General features: G+C 43.9%; 1 protein-coding gene and 1 long non-coding RNA gene across 2 annotated transcripts in view; one reads left to right on the top strand and one right to left on the bottom strand.

Annotated features, from left to right (window-relative positions):
• Positions 1–3,639: 3,639 nt before the first annotated feature.
• LOC110520943 lies at positions 3,640–5,326 on the top strand. The gene is made up of 3 exons (XR_002473057.2): positions 3,640–3,826; positions 4,651–4,738; positions 5,010–5,326. It is a non-coding gene; the product is annotated as an uncharacterized LOC110520943 (long non-coding RNA).
• Positions 5,327–9,810: 4,484 nt separating this feature from the next.
• Positions 9,811–25,212, bottom strand: part of LOC110521391 (fibulin-1) — a 44,113-nt gene continuing 28,711 nt past the window's right edge. Inside the window, exon 17 of the mRNA XM_036968911.1 lies at positions 9,811–10,897. Coding sequence (XP_036824806.1) covers positions 10,758–10,897 — 140 coding nt within the window. The 3' untranslated portion in view covers positions 9,811–10,757. The remainder of the gene's footprint in view (positions 10,898–25,212) is intronic.

Genomic DNA, 25,212 nt, shown 5'->3' with positions numbered 1-25,212 from the left:
GCGTGGCTGAAATGAAGTCTTCCCTCTTATCGTACTACCTCGTCAGTTCAAGTGCAGGTTATTATTACCGCAGCCATAGGTCTGGTGAGTGATTCGGTAAAGAATTACTGGGTGTGATTCCAGTCCGTCAGTTTAAAGTGCTGATTGCCAGTGTCAGGCGCTGTGGGCAGGTGCTGTAAATTGTAGTTCAAGACAATGACACGCCTGAGGCCAGTTATCAAAACATACAGTGTGTAATGGTTTCCTTGTAACCAGATGCCAAAATGGGACCTGCATGGTGACTCCCAGAGTGTGATGGAAATGGCACCATTTTTTTTATCCGAGCCCCACAGGTCCTGACCAGAATTTGTGAACTCTATAGTATACAGGATAGGGTATCATTTCAGACACAGCCCAAGTGTTCCAGGGTCAAAGGTTGACGACGCCAGCCCTATCTCTGCATGGCGGACCTTCTGAGGCATGAGGACGTGTGAGAGAGTACAGTGGGTCCGCAGTGGGAGGACAGTAGGGTGTGTGTATGCAGCCTCAGACAAAACAACACACTGACAGACATAGCAAACTCTCCAGTTGTTTTCACTACACGGAAAACTTAAACTTTTAGGATCAAGAGGTCAGTGATGTCAGGGGAGTCTTAGTAGAGGCATGGCAGGGTGTCGCCATAGCGTCAGGGTTTACAAGCACTATTCTCATAGGATTCCTCAATGGACAAAGTGCAAATACTTACATTGATCTCTGCTGTAGTGGGGCTATTGCTTTATTTTCCTGTCCAAAGATTACAGTTGATCAAAACCTATTCAATATATTGAACCTTGACCTTTGACTCAGCAGTCTTGTAAGATGACGCCTTGTTATCCAGCAACTCACAGTATCCTTGGCGATAACTCTGCAGTTGTGAAACTGTAAATGTTTTCCATATCACAGATGAATTGAACCAAAGATGAATATTTACATAATGTATAGTCGATTTCATTTAAATTCATAATTTAAAAAGTTTACAATGTGACCTTTATTTGACTGTCAACCTTGGAATGGGCCTCTATGCTGCTTTCATGAATGCTGTTGATACAACCACACACACACACACACACACACACACACACACACACACACACACACACACACACACACACACACACACACACACACACACACACACACACACACACACACACACACACACACACACATACGAATAGGCCTTTTACATTTTAAGAACCCAGGCTACAGAGAAAAAAAAGGCTTTGGAGGAATTTTTATAATTTTCAACAGACAGCCCTTTTGAAGTGGCATTTCCCATTATTGGCTATTTACAAACCTCACAGCCAGTATGTCATTTGGCACATGGTTATTTTCTTCAATAAACAATGTGCTTTTATTCTTATGAAGAACACATTTGTTTTAAATGTCACCGCGGGCAATAAAAGCAGAATAAATCTGCATCCGTAATAAATAAAGTCATGCTAAAGCCATCCATCCTCTCACTCCATCATCCCATATGAAAAGAGCCACTTTACAACCTGATGTCACTATCTATGTTAGGGTTGCTCACAACACTATGAACCACACAGACCATCTTCCATCCATCCCTCCCTCCATATGATGTGCGTCTAGTTAAGCCCCGCGAACGTCACTGTGCGTCTCTCCTCACAAAATAAGGAGCAGCGATATTCTTTTCAGGAGCTACAACAACAGAGAGACTGCTCTGATTTTTCATGAGTCCGGCACAACTCCCTACTCCCCGATGTGATTGATCCAGTGTGTACTCTGGCATCAGGGTGAGTTCAAGGCTGGTTGTAGGATGGTTAAGTCAGGAGCAGTAAGTTATGGAGGGTCACAACACAGGTATTTTATGTTGTTCTTTGGGGTCAAGGTGGATCCCAGTGGCTAATTGATTAACTGTCTATAACTCAAAACCACAAAGCATTTCATTGATCATATGAGGAGCGATGTTGGGAGTGCCACGGCCGGGCTCCATAAAGGCCTAAAGAAGGAATTAGCTCCATTTGTATTGAGTTGGTTTACCACCATGGTAAAACAGTTCATTCCTGGTGAAAGCAGAAGACTGGGGTCCAGTGTGGCTCAGTTGGTAGAGCATGGCGCTTGCAACGCCAGGGTAGTGGGTTTGATTGACAAGCATGACAAACGTATGTACTGTAAGTTGCTCTGGATAAGAGTGTCTGCTAAAGGACTGAAATGCAGAAAGTGTGTTGTGTTGTATATGTCTGCCATCTATTGGACGACTGTAGAAAACCCATGAGAAGATAAGTGAATTGTATGTGCTGTACTGTTTAGTTAGATTGAAATTGATCTGTTGGGGGATTTTTACTCCAATCGGTCAACTCAGGTGTTATACTTACTGTAAATTAATCCAGGTTTACAAAATTACATTTCGTAGTAGATACAACCACAGGGAATTAGGGCATCATATCACTGGGTGTCAGTCACTACACAAAAGTGTCCAAAGTTGTGAGGAATATATCTGAATGAGCTGTCAACCAAATGTCTTATTTTTTAAATCATAACAATTAACCTGTCATCTTCAGAACGGATGAAAAACTACTGTAAGGTCTAGTAACTGAAATATAGATGAGGGCAGGACATTGGCATTCTGGTAGTATCCATCTAACAGCAACATTTTTGTGTTTTCTGTAATGAGAAACAGTGGTTTGCAATCTTGAGAAAAAATAAAGAAATACCCCAACATTTATTAAAAGAACTCACTTATATCCTATAACATGTGTTGCTGTGGTGGCCAGGGTCGGTCGCCAGGAAAAAGCGGGATCAGGCGAGTGCAGGAGTCAGCCCTAGCACGTGTCTCCCTGGGCCCTTGTGTCTGTCCTGGCTCCTGCCTCTGCCTTTCTTCCTACACTGAGTCCTCCAGACCGGGCATCAGGTCACCTCAGCCCCCGCACCTCTTCCTCTCTCCTCCATGAGCCAGACACCACCATGACCACACACAGAAAGCCCTGACCACCACAGTGCCACAGCAGAGTACACAAACAAACAAGCCAAACCAGTCCAGTCCACACAGGTCTTCCCTGCTGCTCTGCTCCCCTGCCATTATGTCAACTGATCAGGCCCACGGCCCATGCTAGCTGGTTAGTCATAGGAGCTTCGTCTTGGCTTCGCAGAGGGAATCTGGCAAGAGATGTTTGCTCATTTGTCCCCACACATGTGTGTGGTTTTGTAGTGCAGCAGTACAGGGAGTAGGGACTGCTGCCCCAGCCTTTCTTACTGTCCAGACTATTCAGCTTGTTGGAATCTATCCTGTCCTCCTCCTCCACGTTATACTCTGTCCAGTACAAGCTGTACAGCCTATCATACTGTACATGTTCGGATATACTCTCTCGCAGTCCATCTTCAAATAGTCCCCACGACCTTTAAATAGTCCCCACGTCAGACGGTTTGTAATGTCCTTCCAGATTGGCTAAATGCCTCTACCTCTGTGGGCACGTCTTTATAGCTTCTTGTGTCAACCATTTTGTTTCACTGTGAACCCGCTGGTCCAAGGGAGAGGGAAAGTTACACACACACACCTTGGCTGCGGTCCAAACATGTAAAATACACACCCTCCTCCACTTACCCTTGCCTTATCCCCTTGGGGGAATCCCCGTGGCCATCTTTGCTGCTTGTCCAAACCATTAACCAAACAAGGGAGATTGGCAGCGTAAATCCCTCAGCCCTCGTTTTTGATCGAGAGGGCGAGTGTACTATTCTGTTCCCTCCGGGGCTGAAACGGCCTGTAATTCAATTTGCAATGATTGTACATCCGCTAAGAAAAGTCAGCCAAAACTTAATACCAACATCAAGAAATCAACATACAAGTGTGAGTAAAAACAAATGTAAATAAGTTGGAAATTGTGGTACTAATGCACGAGTGCACAAACACATCTCGTAAAAGTAATATGATGTTTTTGTTTGGTTAACTTTTGGAAAATGTAGAAATAACACATTTTCCTTCAGATGATCCAGCTAGGCAGGCTAACGTCAGCTAGCTAGCTATTTCATTTACTAGCTATCATAGAGCAGATGTATATATGAATAATTATATAGCTAATTTAAGTAGACATGTAATCATATTATAATTAGATAGATTGGTACTGTCAAATTAACACCCAAGGTTAATTGTATTGTGTTCTGTGTACAACATGGTCAGGAGAGGAGACCAAAATCCGTATTAACCTTCGAGCAGCAAATGAGGAGTTGTTCACAGGGAAAAGGAATGCTGAAAGGCTGGGCTGGGAGTTAGTGGAACAGTGGGATGGGAGTCAATACTAAGAACTTCAAATTAAACTTTTAACACAATAACTAATAAGCAATGGATTAGCAGTGCGTTATAATAAATGTTTTATATTGGTAACAATATGGCGTATAAGGAAAAGGGTGTGTGCCTTTCACACCAGCGACCCGGTTTCGCTTCCCTGCCCTGCCCTGTCATTTGCTACATTGGTGTCTGAAGTGGGATGGTAGCCGTGAGCCACGTTACAATTTTCACCAAGTGGTGCGATGCGGAGGGTGTTTGCCTTTTATGCCAATCGAACCGGATTCGCTTCCCTGCCTCGAAGTTCCTTAAAATATAATATTTGTGCTGTCTGTTTGTTAATATGTATGATTAATTAATATGTGCAAATGCTTTGTCATTATTTATAGGACAATTGTTCAGAGGATGGTGCTGGAGGGAAGGCTCACAGGTGGGCAGGCCTCAAAGAAGTGGGAGAATGTAAAGAATAAGTACAAGGTAATAAACATTGGATGGGTCATGGAAACCTTGGTGTAATTGTAATGTCATTGTTGTTTTATAATCTGCTAACTCATTGCTTTTGTTCTCCAATATTATTGTTTCAATTAATAAAATATTGAACCCAACTAAGATTATTACTGTAAGTTACAAAGTTACATTTTAAGAGAGGCCACTGCTGAGAACTGGAGGTGGTTTAAACTACTGCACGAGACAATTTGAGCAAGGGCCTCAATTTCACCACCTGTCCTGATTGCCTCGTGCATTGTAGGTCCCTCCAACTCAGCAGCAACAGAGGTAGAGCAGCCCCCCCTGGCCCTCCACCCCAGGCCCCAGGGAGATCCCAGCAAACCCTCCCCATCTACCCCAGTGCAGCACGACAAAGCATCAGATGATGCAGACAGCCCCAGCACCTCAACCTCCAAGCACGGAGACCACATAATGTACACCATTACGGTTAGGGAGAGTGAAAAGGATGAAGCCAGGTTCGCATGCCAGGAGCCCAAACAGAGAGGCTCATAGGTGTCATGTAATGTAAAGTGTTGGTCCCATGTTTCATGAGCTGAAATAAAAGATCCCAGAAATGTTCCATATGTACGTATAAAAAGCTTATTTCTCTCAAATTTTGTGCACAAATCTGTTTACATCCCTGTTAATGAGCATTTCTCCTTTGCCAAGATAATCCATCCACCTGACAGCTGTGGCATATCAAGAAGCTGATTAAACAGCATAATCATTACACAGGTGCAACTTGTGCTGGGGACAATATAAGGCCACTCTAAAATGTGCAGTTTTGTCACACAACACAATGCCACAGATGTCTCAAATTTTGAGGTAGCATACAACTGGCATGCTGACTGCAGGAATGTCCACCGGAGCTGTTACCAGAGAATGTAATGTTAATTTCTCTACCATAAGCCGCGTGCAACGTTGTTTTTGAGAATTTGGCAGTACATCAAGCCAGCCCAGGACCTCCACATCTGGCTTCTTCACCTGCGGGATCATCTGAGATCATCCACCCGGACAGCTGATGAAACTTTGCACAATCAAAACATTTCTGCACAAACTGTCAGAAACCGTTTCAGGGAAGCTCATCTGTGTGCTTGTCGTCCTCACCAGAATCTTGACCTGACTGCAGTTCAGCGTCACAACTGACTTCAGTGTGCAAATGCTCACTTTCTATGGCCACTGGCATGCTGGAGAAGTGTGCTCTTCACAGATGAAGCCTTGTTTCAGCTGTACCGGGCAGATGGCAGACAATGTGTATGGCGTCGTATGGGCAAACGGTTTGCTGACGTCAACGTTGTAAACAGAGTGTCCCATGTTGGTGGTGGGATTATGGTATGGGCAGGCATAACTACAGACAACAAACACAGTTGCATTTTATCGATGGCAATTTAAATGCACAGAGATATCATGACGAGATCCTGAGGCCAATTGTCATGCTTTTCATCCTCCACCATCACCACATGTTACGGCATTATAATGCACGGCCCCGTATTGCAAGGATCTGTACACAATTTCTGGAAGCTGAAAATGTCACAGTTCTTCCATGGCAATCAATAGCCTGATCAACTCTATGCGAAGGAGATGTGTCGCATTGCATGAGGCAAATGGTGTACACAACAGACACTAACTGGTTTTCTGATCCATTTTTTTAAGGTATCTCTGACCATCATCTGTATTCCTAGTCTTGTGAAATCCATAGATTTATTTACATTGACTGATTTCCATATATGAACTGTAACTCAGTCAAATCTTTTAAAATGTTTAATGTTGCATTTATATTTTTGCTCAGTGGGATTAATGCCATTATCAATCAATCAATCAAATCAAATATCTCAAAGTGCTGTACAGAAACCCAGCCTAAAACTCCAAATAGCAAGCAATGCAGATGTAAAGCACGGTGGCTACGAAAAACTCCCTAGAAAGGGAGGAACCTAGGAAGAAACCTAGAGAGGAACCAGACTCTGAGGAGTGGTCAGTCCTCTTCTGGCTGTGCCGGGTGGGGATTATAAGAGTACATGGCCATTAAGGCCTGATTGTTCTTCAAGATGTTCAAACGTTCATAGATGACCAGTAGGGTCAAATAATAATCACATTGCTTGTAGAGGGTGCAACAGCTCAGTATCTTAGGAGTCAATGTCAGGTGGCTTTTCATAGCTGACCATTCAGAGGTCGAAACAGCTGGTGCGGTAGAAAGAGAGTCGAAAACAGCAGGTCCAGGACAAGGTAGCACGTCCGGTGATGCAGGGCTGTTCTGTTCATTATTTTCTGTTTACTGTCCTGCAAACACACACACAATTGACTGTATACATACAGCACATTAAAACTATTTTTTATATATAATTGTTAATAACACGTTAAAGTCTTTAATAGGAAGTCTGCATATACATTTTTTTACGTGTTTAAACAACTAGGATAGTTTCCTTATACTTTCTGTAAATCAAGTTTTGCATACTGTTTAGGGAAAGACCTTTCCTGTTTCAGCATGACAATGCCCCTGTGCACAAAGTGAGGTCTATGCAGAAATGGTTTGTCGAGATCGGTGTGGAAGAACTTGACTGGCTTGCACAGAGCCCTGACCTCAACCCAATCGAACACTTTTGGGATGAATTGGAATGCCGACTGCGAGCCAGAACTCATCGCCCAACATCAGTGTCGGACCTCACTAATGCTCTTGTGCTGAGTGGAAGCAAGTCCCCGCAGCAATATTCCAACATCTAGTGTAAAGCCTTCCCAGAAGAGTGGAGGCTATTATAGCAGCAAAGGGGGGACCAACTCCATATTAATGCTCATGATTTTGTAATGAAATATAGCAGGTGTCCACATACTTTGGTCATGTAGTGCTACATGGTCCATACCTTTCTGTGTGGACCTTGGTTTGTGCACGTGGACATTGTCATGCTGAAAAAGGAAAGGGCCTTCGATCAAACTGTTGCCACAAAGTTGGAAGCACAGAATCATCTGGAATGTAATTGTATGCTGTAGCATTAACATTTCCCTTCACTAGAACAAAGGGGCCTAGCCCGAACCATGAAAAACAGCACCAGACCATTATTCCTCCTCCACCAAACTTTAAAGTTGGTGCTATGCACCGGGGCAGGTATCGTTCTCCTAGCATCCGCCAAACCCAGATTCGTCCATCAGACTACTAGATGGGGATGCGTGAGTCATCACTCTAGAGAACGTGTTTCCTACTGCTCCAGAGTCCAATGGCAGCAAGCTTTACACCACTCCAGCCAATGCTTGGCATTGCGCATGGTGAACTTACGCTTGTGTGCGGCTGCTCGGCTATGAAAACCCATTTCATGAAGCTCCCGACGAACAGTTATTTTGCTGACGTTGCTTCCAGAGGCAGTTTGGAACTCGGTATGGACTACACTTTCAGCACTCAGAGGTCCCGTTCTGTGAGCTTGTGAGCCCTATCACTTCGCAGCTGAGCCGTTGTGGCTCCTAGACGTTCCCACAATAACAGCACTTCCAGTTGACCGGGGCAGCTCTAACTGACTTGTTGGAAAGGTGGCATCCTATGACATTGCCACATTGAAAGTCACTGAGCTCTTCAGTAAGGCCATTCTACTGCTAATGTTTGTCCTTGTAGATTGCATGGCTATGTGCTCGATTTTATACACCTGTCAGCAACAGGTTTTGCTGAAATAGTCAAGTCCACTAATTTGAAGTTGTGCCCACATATTTTTGTATATATACTGTATCTACCCCCTCCTCCTCAGTACCTTTAGAGCTGTCAGTGTAAACAGGCACTGTCCTGTAGATGGGCTGGGATCATGTAGACGGGCTGGGATTATGTAGACGGGCTGGGATCGTGTAGACGGGCTGGGATGCTGTAGATGGGCTGGGATCCAGTAGACAGGCTTTTATCCTGTAGATGGGCTGGGAGCCTGTAGACGGACTGAGATCCTGTAGACGGACTGAGATCCTGTAGACGGACTGAGATCCAGTAGACGGACTGAGATCCTGTAGACAGACTGAGATCCTGTAGATGGCTGGGATCCTGTAGACAGGCTGGGATCCTGTAGACGGGCTGGGATCCTGTAGACGGGCTGGGATCCTGTAGACGGACTGAGATCCTGTAGACAGACTGAGATCCTGTAGACAGACTGAGATCCTGTAGATGGGCTGGGATCACGTAGACGGGCTGGGATCCCGTAGACGGGCTGAGATCCTGTAGAAGGGCTGGGATCCCGTAGACGGGCTGAGATCCTGTAGATGGGCTGGGATCCCGTAGACGGGCTGAGATCCTGTAGAAGGGCTGGGATCATGTAGATGGACTGGTATCCTGTAGACGGGCTGAGATCATGTAGACAGGCTGGGAGCCTGTAGACGGACTGAGATCCTGTAGACGGACTGAGATCCTGTAGACGGGCTGGGATCCTGTAGACGGACTGAGATCCTGTAGACAGGCTGGGATCCTGTAGACGGACTGAGATCCTGTAGACAGACTGAGATCCTGTAGACGGACTGAGATCCTGGAGACGGACTGAGATCCTGTAGACGGGCTGGGATCCTGTAGACGGGCTGGGATCCTGTAGACGGGCTGGGATCCTGTAGACGGGCTGGGATCCTGTAGACGGGCTGGGATCATGTAGACGGACTAAGATCCTGTAGACGGGCTGGGATCCTGTAGATGGGCTGGGATCCTGTAGACGGGCTGGGATCCTGTAGATGGGCTGGGATCCTGATGGATGGCCCTCCTTCCTCCATTGTCTTTGAAGCATTTGGAGGCTCTGCCAGGGCCTCAGCCAAACTGATGATTACAGCCTCATCGTTAGACAATTACTGACATCTGCTCTGTTCCACTGCTCTGTGTTAGGTCCATTAGCCTGACTTAGAGGGAATAGATTAGAGACCCCTTCTGGTTCAGTGAAAAACCTAATTGGGGATGTGGTCCCTGGTTCCTATGTACCCCTCCTCTCTCCACCGACTCCCTTTTTCAACCAATGTACCCATAATGAATTCTGTCCCACTTTCCCTTCAAACGTACGCAAGTTAAATTCATCAACCAATCTGAAGCTTTCACTTACCAACACACAATTAAAATGCTTCAAAAATAAAAACAAGACGGTTTATTTAGTACCGAAACACCTTTCGCAATGTATACAGTAAGATAATGAAATGTAATACACATCATTACTCAAGGGTTAGTGTTACATTCAACTGTTGAATCCTCCAATGGCTTTTCACATCTCCATGTCTACGCATGCACTTTCAATTCACAATCACATTCTATAGTCTTGGGCATGACAGCATGCTTACATTATATGATACAGTTAATGAGTCTTCACGTCAAGTTCCGTAGGTCAGATGCATGCATCCACTCATGGCTTGGCTTGTTACATCTACTTATATTACAGGTAAACTTACTGGGAAGTGCTTTAGTTTCATACAATAACAAAAGCAACTAAGCAGCTAGTGGTCTGTTTATCTTCATCGAAAAGGAATGAAAGTTAACTAAAGTTATTAAAATGTGTGTTGGTTGTATCAGGATATCCCTTTATTGGACCCTCCAATGATATTCATATCCTTTTAGTTATACACCTAAATAATCTTCATTTTCTCCTCCATGCACTCAGCAATCTCCTTTCTCTTCATGCTAGGAGGGTAAAGTTATAGGACTGTGGTTGTACTGTGTGGTAGTAGTGTGTAAGTGGAAATACTTTATGGCTATGTGTGGTGGTGTTGGTAGTACTGTGGTAGAACTGTATGGCTATGTGTGTTGGTGTTGGTAGTACTGTGGTAGACCTGTGTGGCTATGTGTGGTGGTGTTGGTAGTACTGTGGTAGAACTGTATGGCTATGTGTGATGGTGTTGGTAGTACTGTGGTAGAACTGTATGGCTATGTGTGGTGGTGTTCGTAGTACTGTGGTAGAACAGTATGGCTATGTGTGGTGGTGTTGGTAGTACTGTGGTAGAACAGTATGGCTATGTGAGGTGGTGTTGGTAGTACTGTGGTAGAACAGTATGGCTATGTGAGGTGGTGTTGGTGTGTGTCCTGTACTCAGAACCAGAACTCGGAGACGAAGATGTGGACGCTGACGATGTTCCGATGAGACACCACCCCAGAGGTGACGTAGTTCATAGCCAGCTTCAATACCATGTTCAGCGGGCCAATCAGAGGCTTCACTTGTCGGACCACACCTAAGGGAGACAGAGGGATAGTCAGAGAGAGAAGTGTACCAAAGGTATTGAAGGAGGATGTAAAGAGTGATGGCTCACCATCAAATTAGAATAATGTGGTGGTAGGAAACATTTTACAGGGGTAGGAAACATTTTACAGGGGGTAGGAAACATTTTACAGGGAGTAGGAAACATTTTACAGGGAGTAGGAAACATTTTACAGGGAGTAGGAAACATTTTACAGGGGTAAGAAACATTTTACAGGGAGTAGGAAACATTTTACAGGGAGTAGGAAACATTTTACAGGAAGTAGGAAACATTTTACAGGGGTAAGAAACATTTTACAGGGAGTAGGAAACATTTTACAGGGAGTAGGAAACATTTTACAGGGAGTAGGAAACATTTTACAGGGAGTAGGAAACATTTTACAGGGAGTAGGAAACATTTTACAGGGAGTAGGAATGACAAGTGGTGGCAGGGATGGATGGATATTGTTTTCTTCTCATCATGTGCAGCAGTACTATTATTGGAATCTAGTGACGTGCTGCGCTCGTATACCATGATTTCTACAAGCATAGGTGACATTCAGGTCCAACATCTGTGACATGGGATGTTTGAAAAAATCTGTTGGGGTAGTTTGACAAATATTTTGTTTGATTTCCATCCCTTCATGTGCAGCCTTTGATGTTATTGATCATAAATTAGCAATGGAAGCTTCACTTAACATCAGATATGTACAGTGCGGTGTCCTTCAGGGCAGTTCCCCTGGGCCATTACTCTTCTCTGTTTTCACACATGATTTGCCACTGGTCTAACATAAAAGCTAGAATGACTATGTATGAGGATGATTCCACACTCTACATTTCAACACCCAAAGCCAGTGAGCTCAGTGAAATAAGGAGTTACAGTCAGTATCAGAATGGGTGATTAAAAATAAACTGGTCATAAATACATCTAAAACTAAAAGCATTGTATTTGGTTCAAAACATTCTCTAAGACCTAAACCTCAACTGGAGATGTACATAAAGGGTGTGACCATTGAGCAATTTGAGAAAGCTAAACTCCTAGGTATAACATTGCATGGTCAATTATCATGGTCAAATCATATTTACAAAGTTGTTGTGAAGATGTGAAGATGGGGAGAGGTATGTCTGTTATAAAGATATGCTCTGTGTTTTTGACACCAAATGAACTGTTCTAGTTGTTCAGGTTCTGGTCTTCCATCTTGATTATTGTCCAGTAATATGGTCAAGTGCAGCACAGAAAGACCTAGCAAAGCTGCAGCTGGTTCAACACAGAGCAGCACACCTTGCATTTAACTGCACATACAGACCAACATCAACAACATACATGCCAGTCTTTCCTGGTTGATGGTTGACAAGAGATGAACTGCTTCTCTTCTAGTTTTTATGATAAGTATTACTGTGACAAAAATTCCAGATTGTCTGCATAATGAAATAACATTCAGCTCAGACACCCATACATATCCCACAAGACAGTCTTCAAGTCCAAAACGAATTCATGGCAACACACAGTATTATACAGAGCCATGATCGCATGGAACTCCCTTACATCTCTAATTACTCAAGAAAAACAGCAAAATTACCATTAAAAAAAAGAGTTAACAACATTTCATGAACTGGCAAGGACTGTGAGGGGACGCACAGAGGCACTCTAACACACACATTATTTGTTAAGTTGTTTGTATATCAGTGTTTTTTGTTACTTGTCATGTTGTGTTTTTTGTGGACCAGAAAGAATAGCTGCTGCTTCTGCAAAAGCTAATTGGGATCCAAATAAACCAATAAACCTCATATGATGAGAGGAATGTCAAACCTCTTCATGTGAATCTGGCTTTTAATTCTCTCCTCCATCCTTCTCTCCCTCCATCCATCCACCCGTCCCCACCTTCCTCCTTCCACCCTTCCCTGGAGGACAAGAGAGAGAGCGAGAGACTCTCCTGTCACTGTAACAACGTGGGGAAAACACACCATGACCACTGCTGACTGAGACCCAAGAATGACCGAATGCACATGGAATTTGTTGGAAGCACTTTTTAAGTGAACATGCGATTACAGGGTGAAAGAACGACACTGTTTATCCAGGCTGTCAGCGGGCCCTTTTCTCTGTGGAGGGCTGGTGACATTTCAGCTCAATATTGTTTGAACAACCATCGTCCAGCGTGCAGCCAGGCAGCACAATCACTGCACTGTCCATTCACTGTTTTCACTGTTGTCTTTCTCTCTCTTGTTCTCTCTCTCTTGTTTCTGTTTCTAACACACAGGGAGACAGGTATTAAAGGAAGTAGGTATTGGTCTCAAAGTACTAAATTATATTGAGTGCTATAAAGTCCATCAAAACTACAGCACAATGAATCATCTTAAATGAAATCAACAAGATGTCACGGCATCATTCAATGTGATCCATGGAATGCCTTTGTACCACAATTGTCATAAACCAGTGACATTTTGTTATGTTCACCACAGGGCAAAATATAATGATGATCAAGTGTGAGCTGGTTCCTGCAAAATGTCCTCTGGGATGGACACTGACATGGTGTGATGCTAGAATCAAGATCCTCTCTCCCATTCTTTTCTCTTCTCCTCTCTTCCCTTCTCCCTGTCTTCTCTTCCTGAGGGGGCCTGCCTGATGTTTGTGGCACCATCTTTGTGGCCCGCGAGGGTAAATTAGTCCCATGTGTTGGATGATGGGAAGCGGAGCAGTCTCAGTCACGCAATACAGCCATGGAGGCAGGCAGGCATTTTTTCAGGGATCCATCTTTAGGATTCAGTAAGAGGAGCTCAACCAGAGTCAGTCTCACTGAGCCTCCCTTCTCATTCCTTCTTCCCTCACCCGTCTCCCAGTCAGTCTGGATCCATGTGGCCACACAGAAGATTCCAGAAGATTCCAAGAGATAAACGCCTGAAGAGTGTGGAATAGGACCCTTTTTAATAGGGTTGCCCCCTTGTTTTGGTGTTTTGGGACTCTGTTGCATAGTGACACAGGGCTGAAGGGCTGAGGGGAGGGGGACGAGGGTTTTATTGTTTCCTAACCGTCAGCACCATCAGAGGAGAAACCTATATATGAACTCAATGACAGTAATGTTCAGAAAAGTAAAGGACATGGAAAAACAGATTGGGGCTTTGCGTAGGAAAAAACAATATCATCACTAGCGAATGAAGGTGTCATGCTGATCGGTAATATAGCGCCATATATTTACTCAATACAGAGAGATCATTCAGACATAAAGTTGACTGAGTTTGGAGTTGTGGTCCACTGCATGTGAGTAGTTGACATGCAACAAGATATACTACCAATGCAATATATGCACTGCGTGAGATGCCTGTGAAGCAACAGTTCATAAAGTTCAAATTCGTTCATGTAACTTCAAGGTAAATCAGTTCACAGAAGACCCAATGAAGATGAGCGAGGCGAACAAAATGAAACATATCATTATCATTATCATTATAAATACAGTATGGAGCACCACAATACGGCCTGGATCTCCCAATAGCCCTGTTTTATTGGGAATGGAGCGATGGTTTCAGATCATAAATGTGACCCGAATCCAATCGAGGCTCTAGATGTTTTCCATTACAGGGGTCAGCTGGGGCCTAGTTCGCCACTGACGCAAACAAAGTCTCACAGGACAACGTTTAAATTCAAATCAGAGGGACAAACAAGCAAAAATGTTTAATAATTTTTACATTTCCATTATATAAAGATATACAGTTGAAGTCGGAAGTTTACACATTTAAACTCAGTTTTTCACAATTCCTGACATTTAATCATCGATAAAATCGCTGTCTTAGGTCAGTTAGGATCACCACTTTATTTTAAGAATGTGAGAATAATAGTAGAGGGAATGATTTATTTCAGCTTTTATTTCCTTCATCACATTCCCAGTGGGTCATACGTTTACATACACTCAATTAGTATTTGGTACCATTGCCTTTAAATTGTTTAAGTTGGGTCAAACGCAGCCCTCCACAAGCTTCCCACAATAAGTTGGGTGAATTTTGGCCCATTCCTCCTGACAGAGCTGGTGTAACTGATTCAGGTTTGTAGGCCTCCTTGCTCGCACACACTTTTTCGGTTCTGCCCACAAATTTTCTACAGGATTGAGGTCGGGGCTTTGTGATGGCCACTCCAATACCTTGACTTTGTTGTCCTTAAGCCATTTTGCCACAACTTTGGAAATATGCCTGGGGTCATTGTCCATTTGGAAGACCCATTTGCGACCAAGCTTTAACTTCCTGACTGATGCCTTGAGATGTTGCTTCAATATATCCACATAATTTTCCTACCTCATGATGCCATCTATTTTGTGAAGTGCACCAGTCCCTCCTGCAGCACAGCACCCCCATAACATGATGCTGCCACCCCCGTGCTTCCCGGTTGGGATGGTGTTCTTCGGCTTGCAAGCCTTCCACTTTTTCCTTCAAACATAATGATGGTCATTATGGCCAAACAGTTCTATTTTTGTTTCATCAGACCGGAGGACATTTCTCCAAAAAGTACGATCTTTGTCCCCATGTACAGTTGCAAACCGTTGTCTGGCTTTTTTATGGAGGTTTTGGAGCAGTGGCTTCTTCCTTGCTGAGCAGCCTTTCAAGTTATGTCAATATAGGGCTCGTTTTACTGTGGATATAGATACTTTTCTACCTGTTTCCTCCAGCATCTTCACAAGGTCCTTTGTTGTTGTTCTGGGATTGATTTGCACTTTTCGCACCAAAGTACATTAATCTCCTGAGCGGTATGACGGCGGTGTGGTCACACGGTGTTCATACTTGCGTACTATTGCTTGTACAGATGAACGTGGAACCTTCAGGCATTTGGAAATTGCTCCCAAGGATGAACCAGACTTGTGGAGGTCTACCATTTTTTTCTGAGATTTTGGCTGATTTCTTTTGATTTTCCCATTATGTCAAGCAAAGAGGCATTGAGTTTGAAGGTAGGCCTTGAAATACATCCACAGGTACACCTTCAATTGACTCAAATTATGTCAATTAGTCTAACAGAAGCTTCTAAAGCCATGACATCATTTTCTGGAATTTTCCAAGCTGTTTAAAGGCACAGTCAACTTAGCCTATGTAAACTTCTGACCCACAAACAAGAAATTTGTGGAGTGGTTGAAAAACGAGTTTTAATGACACCAACCTAAGTGTATGTAAACTTCCGACTTCAACTGTACAGTGGCAAGAAAAATAATGTGAACCCTTTAGAATTACCTGGATTTCTGCATAAAATCGTCATCAAATTTGATCTGATCTTCATCGGGGCGGCAGGTTGCCTAGTGGTTAGAGCGTTGGGCCAGTAACCGAAAGGTTGCTAGATTGAATCCCCGAGCTGACAAGGTAAAAGTCTGTCATTCTTCCCCTGAACAAGGCAGTTAGCCCACTGTTCCTAGGCCATCATTGTAAATAAGAATTTGTTCTTAAAAACTTATTTGGGATCGGTGTCCCTTCCACGTGACAGTTGAGCTAACGTAGGCTAATGCGATTAGCATGAGGTTGTACGTAACAAGAACATTTCCCAGGAGATAGACATATCTGATATTGGCAGAAAGCTTAAATTCTTGTTAAACTAACTGCACCATCCAATTTACAGTAGCTATTACAGTGAAACAATACCATGCTATTGTTTGAGGAGAGTGCACAATTTTTAACATAAAAAGTTATTAATAATCAAATTAGGCATATTTGGGCAGTCTTGATACAACATTTCGAACAGAAATACAATAGTTAATTGGATCAGTCTAAAATTGTGCACATACGCTGCTGCGTTCTAGTGGCCAAAATGTATATTGCACCTAGGCTATATTGCACATACATTATTGCATTTCAAAGATGATGGTACAAAAAAATACAAAATAACAGTTGATTTTTTTTTTTATTATCTTTTACCAGATGTATTGTTTTATATTCTCCTACATACCTTTCACATTTCCACAAACTTCAAAGTGTTCCTTTCAAATGGTACCAAGAATATGCATATCCTTGCTTCAGGGCCTGAGCTACAGGCAGTTAGATTTGAGTATGTCATTTCAGGCGAAAATGTTTTAAAAAAGGGGCGGATCCTTATTAACTGACTTGCCTAGTTAAACTAAGGTTAAAATAGAAGAAATCTACGTCACAACAATAGACAAACACAGTGTGCTTAAACTAATATTTTTATTGTCTATATTGAATACATCTTGTAAACATTCACAGTGTAGGTTGGAAAAAGTTTGTGCACCCCTAGGCTAATGACTTCTCCAAAAGCTAATTGGAGTCAGGAGTCAGCTAACCTTGAGACCAATCAATGAGACGAGATTGGAGAGGTAGGTTTGAGCTGCCTTGCCCTATAAAAAACACTCACAAAATTTGAGTTTGCTATTCACAAGAAGCATTGCCTGATGTGAACCATGCCTCAAACAAAAGAGATATCAGAAGATTAGGAATTGTTGACTTGCATAAAGTTGGAAAGGGTTACAAAAGTATCTTTAAAAGCCTTGATGTCCATCAGTCCATGGTAAGACAAATTGTCTATAAATTGAGAAAGTTCAGCACTGTTGCTACTCTCCCTTGGAGTGGCTGTCCTGCAAAGATGACTGCAAAAGCACAGTGAGTGCTCAATGAGGTTAAGAAGAATCCTAGAGTGTCAGCTAAAGACTTAAAGAAATCTCTGGAATATGCTAACATCTCTGTTGACAAGTCTACGACACATAAAACACTAAACAAGAATGGTGTTCATGGGACGACACCACGGAAGAAGCCACTGCTGTCTAAAAAAAACATTGCCTGTGGTTTGCAAAAGAGCACCTGGATGTTCCACAGCGCTACTGCCAAAATATTCTGAAGACAGATGAAACTACAGTTGAGTTGTTTTGAAGGAACACAATACTATGTGTGGAGAAAAAAAGGCACAGCACACCAACATCAAAACCTCATCAAAACTGTAAAGTATGGTGGAGGGAGCATCATGGTTTGGGGCTGCTTTGCTGCCTCAGGGCCTGGACAGCTTGCTATCATCAACGGAAAAATGTATTCCCAAATTTATCAAGACATTTTGCAGGAGAACGTTAGGCTATCTGTCCGACAATTGAATCTCAACAGAAGTTGGGTGATGCAACATGACAACGACCTAAAACACAGAAGTAAATCAACAACAGATTCACGGATCCCCCCGGAACTCTCATTGCGCACACCTGGCCCCAATTCCCACTGATTTTATTTGTATATATGTTCACCATGGTGGTGTTGATTATTGTTACTATGTCCGTTGGTGTGTGTGAGTACCTGTGCTGTGTGTTTTGGGCTTTTGTGCCCTTGTGGATTGCGCAGATGATTATGGGTCTCGGCCCGTGTGATAACCATTGTGCGCTTGTGTTATTTATTCGAGGTACTCCTCGCTCTTTTGTTTGGGTTTCAACCCTGTGTTTTGTTACATGTTTGTTTGGTCTTCGTCCCCTTGCCTTTACACGGCATGCCGTCATTAGGGCTGAATAAAAAACATTACACATTCCTGTGCTTGTCTCCCGAATCTTCTCATACCAGCGTGACAGAATAATCAAATATTGAGGGAGACCGCGCAAATGACCTGTCCAACGACGCTGCGACTGGTCCGTCCGGCACCGCTGCAACTTCGGCAGCTGCAACTGAGTCGTCTGACTTCACCACAACAGGTGTGTTCGATGGCACAACTTCAGCAGCTACAACTGGTCCGTCCGACGATGCCACAACTGGGCCGTCCGACGCCACTGCTACTGGTCCGAACTACGCCGCCACAACTTTGGCAGCAACAACTAGCCCGTCCAATGACGACGCAACTTCAGCAGCTGCATCGGGTCCTGTTTGACCCGCAGTGCGTTCCTGTGATCGTCCTCGAGGCCGGTGTCATTGCATTGCTTGTGCATTGCGTCGGGGGGGGGGGGGGGGGGGGGGGGTACTGTCACGGAGGTACTATTAATGCAAATAGTCTGGGTAGCAATTTGAGTAGCTGTTCAGGAGTCTTATGGCTTGGAGGTTAAGCTGTTTAGAAACCTCTTGGACCTAGACTTGACGCTTAGGTACCACTTTCCCTGCGGTATCAGAGAGAACAGTCTATGACTAGGGTGGCTGGAGTCTTTGACCATTTTTAGGGCCTTCCTCTGACACTGCCTGGTATAGAGTTTCTGAATGGCAGGAAGCTTGGCCCTGGTGATGTACTAGGCAGTACGCATTACCCTCTGTAGTGCCTTGCGGTCGGAGGCCGAGCAGTTGCCATACCAGGCAATGATCCTCTCGATGGTGCAGTTGTAAAACCTTTTGAGGATCTGAGGACCCATTCCAAATCTTTTCAGTCTCCTTCAGGGGAATAGGTTTTGTCGTGCCCTCTTGACGACTGTCTTGTTAGTTTGTTGGTGATGTGGATGCCAAGGAACTTGAAGCTCTCAACCTGTTCCACTACAGCCCAATCGATGAGAATGGGTGTGTGCTCGGTCCTCCTTTTCCTGTAGTCTACAATCATCCCCTTTGTCTTGATCACGTTGAGGGAGAGGTTATTGTCCTTGCACCACACAGTCAGGTCTCTGACCTCCTCCCTATAGGCTGTCTCATCGTTGTCGGTGTTGTGTCATCGGCAAACTTAATGATGGTGTTGGAGTCGTCCCCGGCTATGCAGTCATGAGTGAACAGGGAGTACAGGAGGGACTGAGCACGCTTCCCTGAGGGGTCTCCGTGTTGAGGATCAGCGTGGCAGATGGGGTGTTACCTACCCTTACCACCTGGGGGTGGCTCGTCAGGAAGTCCAGGATCCAGTTAAGGAGGGAGGTGTTTAGTCCCAGGGTCTTTAGCTTAGTGATGAGCTTTGAGGGCACTATGGTGTTGAACGTTTGCTAGTTTGCAAGCCCTGCCACATCCGACGAGCATCGGAGCCGGTGTAGTACGATTCGATCTTAGTCCTGTAATGACGCTTTGCCTGTTTTATGGTTCGTCGGAGGGCATAGCGGGATTGCTATTAGAGTCCAGCTCCTTGAAAGTGGCAGCTAAACCCTTACCTCAGTGTGAATGTGGCCTGTAATCCATGGCTTCTGGTTGGGGTATGTACGTACAGTCACTGTGGGGACGACATCCTCAATGCACTTGTTGATGAAGCCAGTGACTGATGTGGTGTACTCCTCAATGCCAATCGGAAGAATCCAGGAACATGTTCCAGTCTGTGATAGCAAAACAGTCCTGTAGTGCAGCATCTGCTTCATCTGACCACTTTTTTATAGACCGAGTCACTGGTGCATCCTGCTTTAATTTTTGCTTGTAAGCAGGAATCAGGAGGATATAGTTATGGTCATATTTGCCAAATGGAGGGCGAAGGAGAGCTTTGTACGCGTCTATGTGTGGGGTAAATGTGGTCTAGAATTTGTTTCCCTCTGGTTGCACATTTAACGTGCTGATAGAAATTAGGTAAAACTGATTTAAGTTTCCCTGCTTTAAAGTCTCCGGCCACTAGGAGCGCCATCTCTAGTGGCTCATTGAGTACGGTTTTAGTGCCAGCCTCAGTCTGTGGTGGTATGTAGACAGCTACGAAAAATACAGAGGAAAACTCTCTAGGTAGATAGTGTGGTCGACAGCATAACATGAGATACTCTACCTCAGACAGCAAAACCTTGAGGCTTCCTTAGATATTATGCACCAGCTATTGTTTACAAATATGCACAGGCCCCCGCCCTGTGTCTTACCAGAGGCTGCTGTTGTGTCCTGCCGATAGAGTGTATAACCCGCGAGCTGTATGTTCTTAATGTCGTCGTTCATCCACGACTCGGTGAAACATATTACAGTTGTTGATGTCCCATTGGTAGGATATACGTGCTTTCAGTTCGTCCCATTTATTTTCCAGCGATTGAACGTTAGCTGGTAGAACGGAAGGCCAGGGCAGATTAGCCACTCGTCCCCTGATCCTCACAAGACATCCTGATCTCTTTCCACGAAACCTTTTCCAGCGAATCACGGGGATCTGGGCCTGGTCGGGTGTCTGTATTATATCCATCCCACCCGACTCATTGAAGAAGAATCGTCCAATTTGAGGTGAACAATCCCAGTTCTGATGTCCAGAAGCTCTTTTCGGTCATAAGAGACGGAAGCAGCAACATTATGTACAAAACAAGTTACGAACAACACGAAAAAACAATCAAAATTGCATGGTTGGTTAAGAGCGGATAAGACGGCAGCCCTCCCCTCCGGCGCCATTATGTGACATCGGAAGAACAGTTGAGTCTAGAAACACAACTCATGTATGGGATCGTTCAGCAGAAGCACACGATGAATGCAAGCCTACACGTGACCATGTGAAATTAACTCTTCACAGAGAACAAGGCCTTCTTCCATAGAAAGTTTTACCTACAACCCTCACATAACCTTGAACCCCCCCAAAGACTGTGATTCTGCTAGACAACTGTCCTTCCAAACAACCCATTGGGACCTTATAGGGATGCCCTCTGTTTAAGTTCAGCTTCCTGTGGCTATGGGAAGTGGCTTAATTCATTCTCAACATGGTCCTTCATTTTCTCCCTGCAGTTACACAAAAACACTTGATTCAACCCTCTGTGGAACAGTAAATTCAGGGTATTGTTAAAGAATGTACATTGTGGGCCTTGCACTGTATTTCCGCTTCCTATGAATAAATGAAGGAACTTAAATGGAGGGGAAAGGGGAATTTCTGAAGGGTTAAAAAGGTTGCATATTGCTAAGTATTACATATTTGTTACCAGAGGATGGTCATGACCCGACATATGAAATATGAATTCAATTGGACCAAAAGCACTTGAAAATGTAGAAACTAAGAGCCTTATAAAGAGGATATCATTCACAATATTTTAGATTGACTTGGTGAAACTGTTTGCCTGCCTGCTTGTCTATGAGTGTGTCCGTCTGTCAACCCTGTGACACTCATCTTTTCAAATGGAATGCAATGCATTAACAAAAACGGCAACTCTGTGACACTCATCTCTTCCCAGTAAATGCAATGCATTGACAAAAATATCAACCATGTGGGACTCATCTTTTCCCATTGAATGCAATATATTGACAAAAACATCATATTGTATATTGTGATGTTTAAATTTTTGCAAAAACGTGACAAGATGGTGTTTTGAAGCTGATGCTGCTCAGTCATTTCTCAGGTACTGTGCTCATTTCTACTGTCAGCAGCTTACTTGTAGTCATTGATCAGTGACGTGCAGCAGCTCTCGGAGCTGTAGATTCTAGTTGTCCCTCTCAATCATCCCATGTTTTAATTGCCCAATCAGAGCAGTTCAGATTTGTCACCTGAAGAGGAGCCTCATAAGGGCTCTGTCCATCAGCATGTTTCACATCCACAGCACACAGAGTAATGTATCCTCCATGAAGGCAACGTGACAAGATGGTGTTTTTACAGTGACAACTGGAGCTCAACATACTAGCTATGAACCTGATGTGAAACCAAACCACCAGAGCCACATAATCATTGCAAACATTTCACTCAGTCACGAGCTGTGGTGAGGTGAAAGCCTGACCACAAAGCTAACAGGTTTCACTTTGATGCAATCCTATCGTCATTAATTGAGGTGCAGGCCTGTACAAGTTTAAAAAAAAGGAAGATACCAAATCGCTCACTGATATCATCTCTCCTCTACTTTGTGTATGTAGTTCATTCCAGGATCTGATGATAGGCTTACAGTATGTCTGAGAGCACTCTGCTCCGGTATCCCTGGGAGTCGGGATCGCGGCGTTCCGTTGCTGAGGTAGTTTATCTGCAGCAGGGTGCAGAGGTGACCCCACCATGTTCCAACCTCCATCAAACACACAGCCGCACAAACCCCCTGTTCCCCAGAACATTCCACCACACCATAAAATAGCCCGTAATTAGAAAATAACCTTAAATGCATGGTAGAAGCACGAGACGACACTGCCACAAAACAAAATGAAGCAAATGCCAGGAGGCATTTGTCATCCTCTATGGCTGCGAGAGCTACAATATTGAAGGGTTACATGTAAACAGTACAATTTCAGGGTTTTCTGGTTTCTACAACTCGGCGAGGACGTGTACGACAAAATCCTAAATGAACGGGTTTAACACCAAAAAAAAAGTATGCGTTGGCCTCGCCACATTATTGTATAATCACACGTTGGCCGTGGTGTGAAGCATGCTCAGTGCTGTAAAACAATTGGAAAGGGGCCATGCAGAGCACGGCTTTTCCCAGGCCCAGGCCCAGTCCGCTCTGAGGGAAGCCTAGGATTAGCATACAGGCTCCTTGGGGACCGGACCATAGGGCACGGGCCTGACTGGCCTTTCTTGTGTGTTTGGTATAGCTCCTGACCACTCTAAAGGGGACGTGAGAGCTGCACACCCCCGGTCTGAAAAGCGAGCTTGTGTGGTTTGGTATTTCAAGGTCAATTAGCGATGACTGAGTCATAGTTACAGATCTCTCCCAAATGAACCGTGGGACCGTGCTGGATGCATGTAGTCCTTCTCCACTGTTGTGACATCATTGAAAAAGTTGCTAGCTGGAAGGAAAAGAATTTAGCTTTTCTTGGACTTTCTATTTTCAGTGGTTGTTTGATGAATGAGTAACATTGATGATATAGTAGCATATGGGCAAATTTCAAGGTAACAGAATGATGCTGAGATAGATGCAAAGTTCGGTAACAGAATGACAGAACAAACCACACAAACTGTCATTCTGTTACCAAACTTTACCAAACCAATCTGCACTGTTCTTCAAGTAAATGTGTTTTGTACATTATTATTGTTATTATTATTCACTCAGTTTCCGTGGAATTGCCCATGCAGCATTATCTCCATCGTGACCTTCACATCGTAATAAAAGTGACCTTATACAGTAATCTAACCACCGGACACAGTAGACGATAGCACACAATCTACATCTCAAAACACGGCATTAAAACATCCAATGTCAAAGATGATGCTGGATTTGGTAGACTTGGAAACAGATTCCTCAACACGCGTATATCCTTTTTTGGATCCATTTTTGGTAAACAGATACGTTATGCCAGAATCTCCTGATACCTTTTATCTGTATTGGTCAAAAAGACATACAGTGTAGATAAAGTGATAATAAATTAGTCAAATATAAATATTCAAAATAAAACTGAAAATGTAGCAGTGTGGCTGTGGAGATACTTGGGAGGGATGATGAACAAGCCAATACAAAAACAAAGGGGAGGAAGAAAAGTACATAGCTAGCTATGTGTGGCAAATTATTTGTATGCACTTACAGCAAGAATCAATGGTGTGTCAATGTTTGTGTACAGTATGTGTGTGTGTGTGTGTGGGGGGGGGGAGGGGGGGGGGGACAGTGTATGTGCAGGTGCTTTCAGAGGAGTGCAAATATACATGCAGTATATTCGGAAAGTATTCAGACCCCTTGACTTTTTCCACATTTCGTTACGTTACAGCCTTATTCTAAAATGTATTAAATACGTTTTCTTCCTCATCAATCTACACACAATACCCCATAATGACAAAGCAAAAACAGGTTTTTAGAAATGTTTGCAAACTTATTAATAATAAAAAACAGATACCTTATTTACATAGGTATTCAGACCCTTTTCTATGAGACATCTTGTTTGCATTGATCATCCTTGAGATGTTTCTACAACTTGATTGGAGTCCACCTGATGTAAATTCAATTGATTGGACATGATTTGGAAAGGCACACACCTGTCTACATAAGGTCCCACAGTTGACAGTGCATGTCAGAGCAAAAACCAATCTATGAAGTCGAAGGAATTGTCCGTAGAACTCCGAGACAGGATTGTGTCGAGGCACAGATCTGGGGAAGGGTACCAAAAAATGTCTGCAGCGTTGAAGGTCCCCAAGAACACAGTGGCCTCCATCATTCTTAAATGGAAGAAGTTTGGAACCACCAAGACTCGTCCTAGAGCTGGCCGCCCGGCCAAACCTGAGCAATCAGGGAGAAGGACCTTGTTCAGGGAGTTGACCAAGAACCTGATGGTCACTCTGACAGAGCTCCAGAGTTCCTCTGTAGAGATGGGATAACCTTCCAGAAGGACAAGTATCTCTGCAGCACTCCACCAATCAGGCCTTTATGGTAGTGGCCAGACGGAAGCCACTCCTCAGTAACAGGCACATGACAGCCCACTTGGAGTTTGCCACAAGTCACCTAAAGGACTCTCAGACCTTGAGAAAGAAGATGCTCTGGTCTGATGAAACCAAGATTGAACTCTTTGGCCTGAATGCCAAGCATCACATCTGGAAGAAACCTGGCATAATCACTACGGTGAAGCATGGTGGTGGCAGTATCATGCTGTGGGGATGTTTTTTTCAGCAGCAGGGACTGGGAGACTTGTCAGGATCGA

Source organism: Oncorhynchus mykiss, chromosome 30 (genome assembly GCF_013265735.2).
Source record: "Oncorhynchus mykiss isolate Arlee chromosome 30, USDA_OmykA_1.1, whole genome shotgun sequence".
Lineage (NCBI taxonomy): Eukaryota > Metazoa > Chordata > Actinopteri > Salmoniformes > Salmonidae > Oncorhynchus > Oncorhynchus mykiss.
Note: the sequence above shows the minus strand (reverse complement) of the source record. Positions and strands in the feature narration are given on the sequence as shown.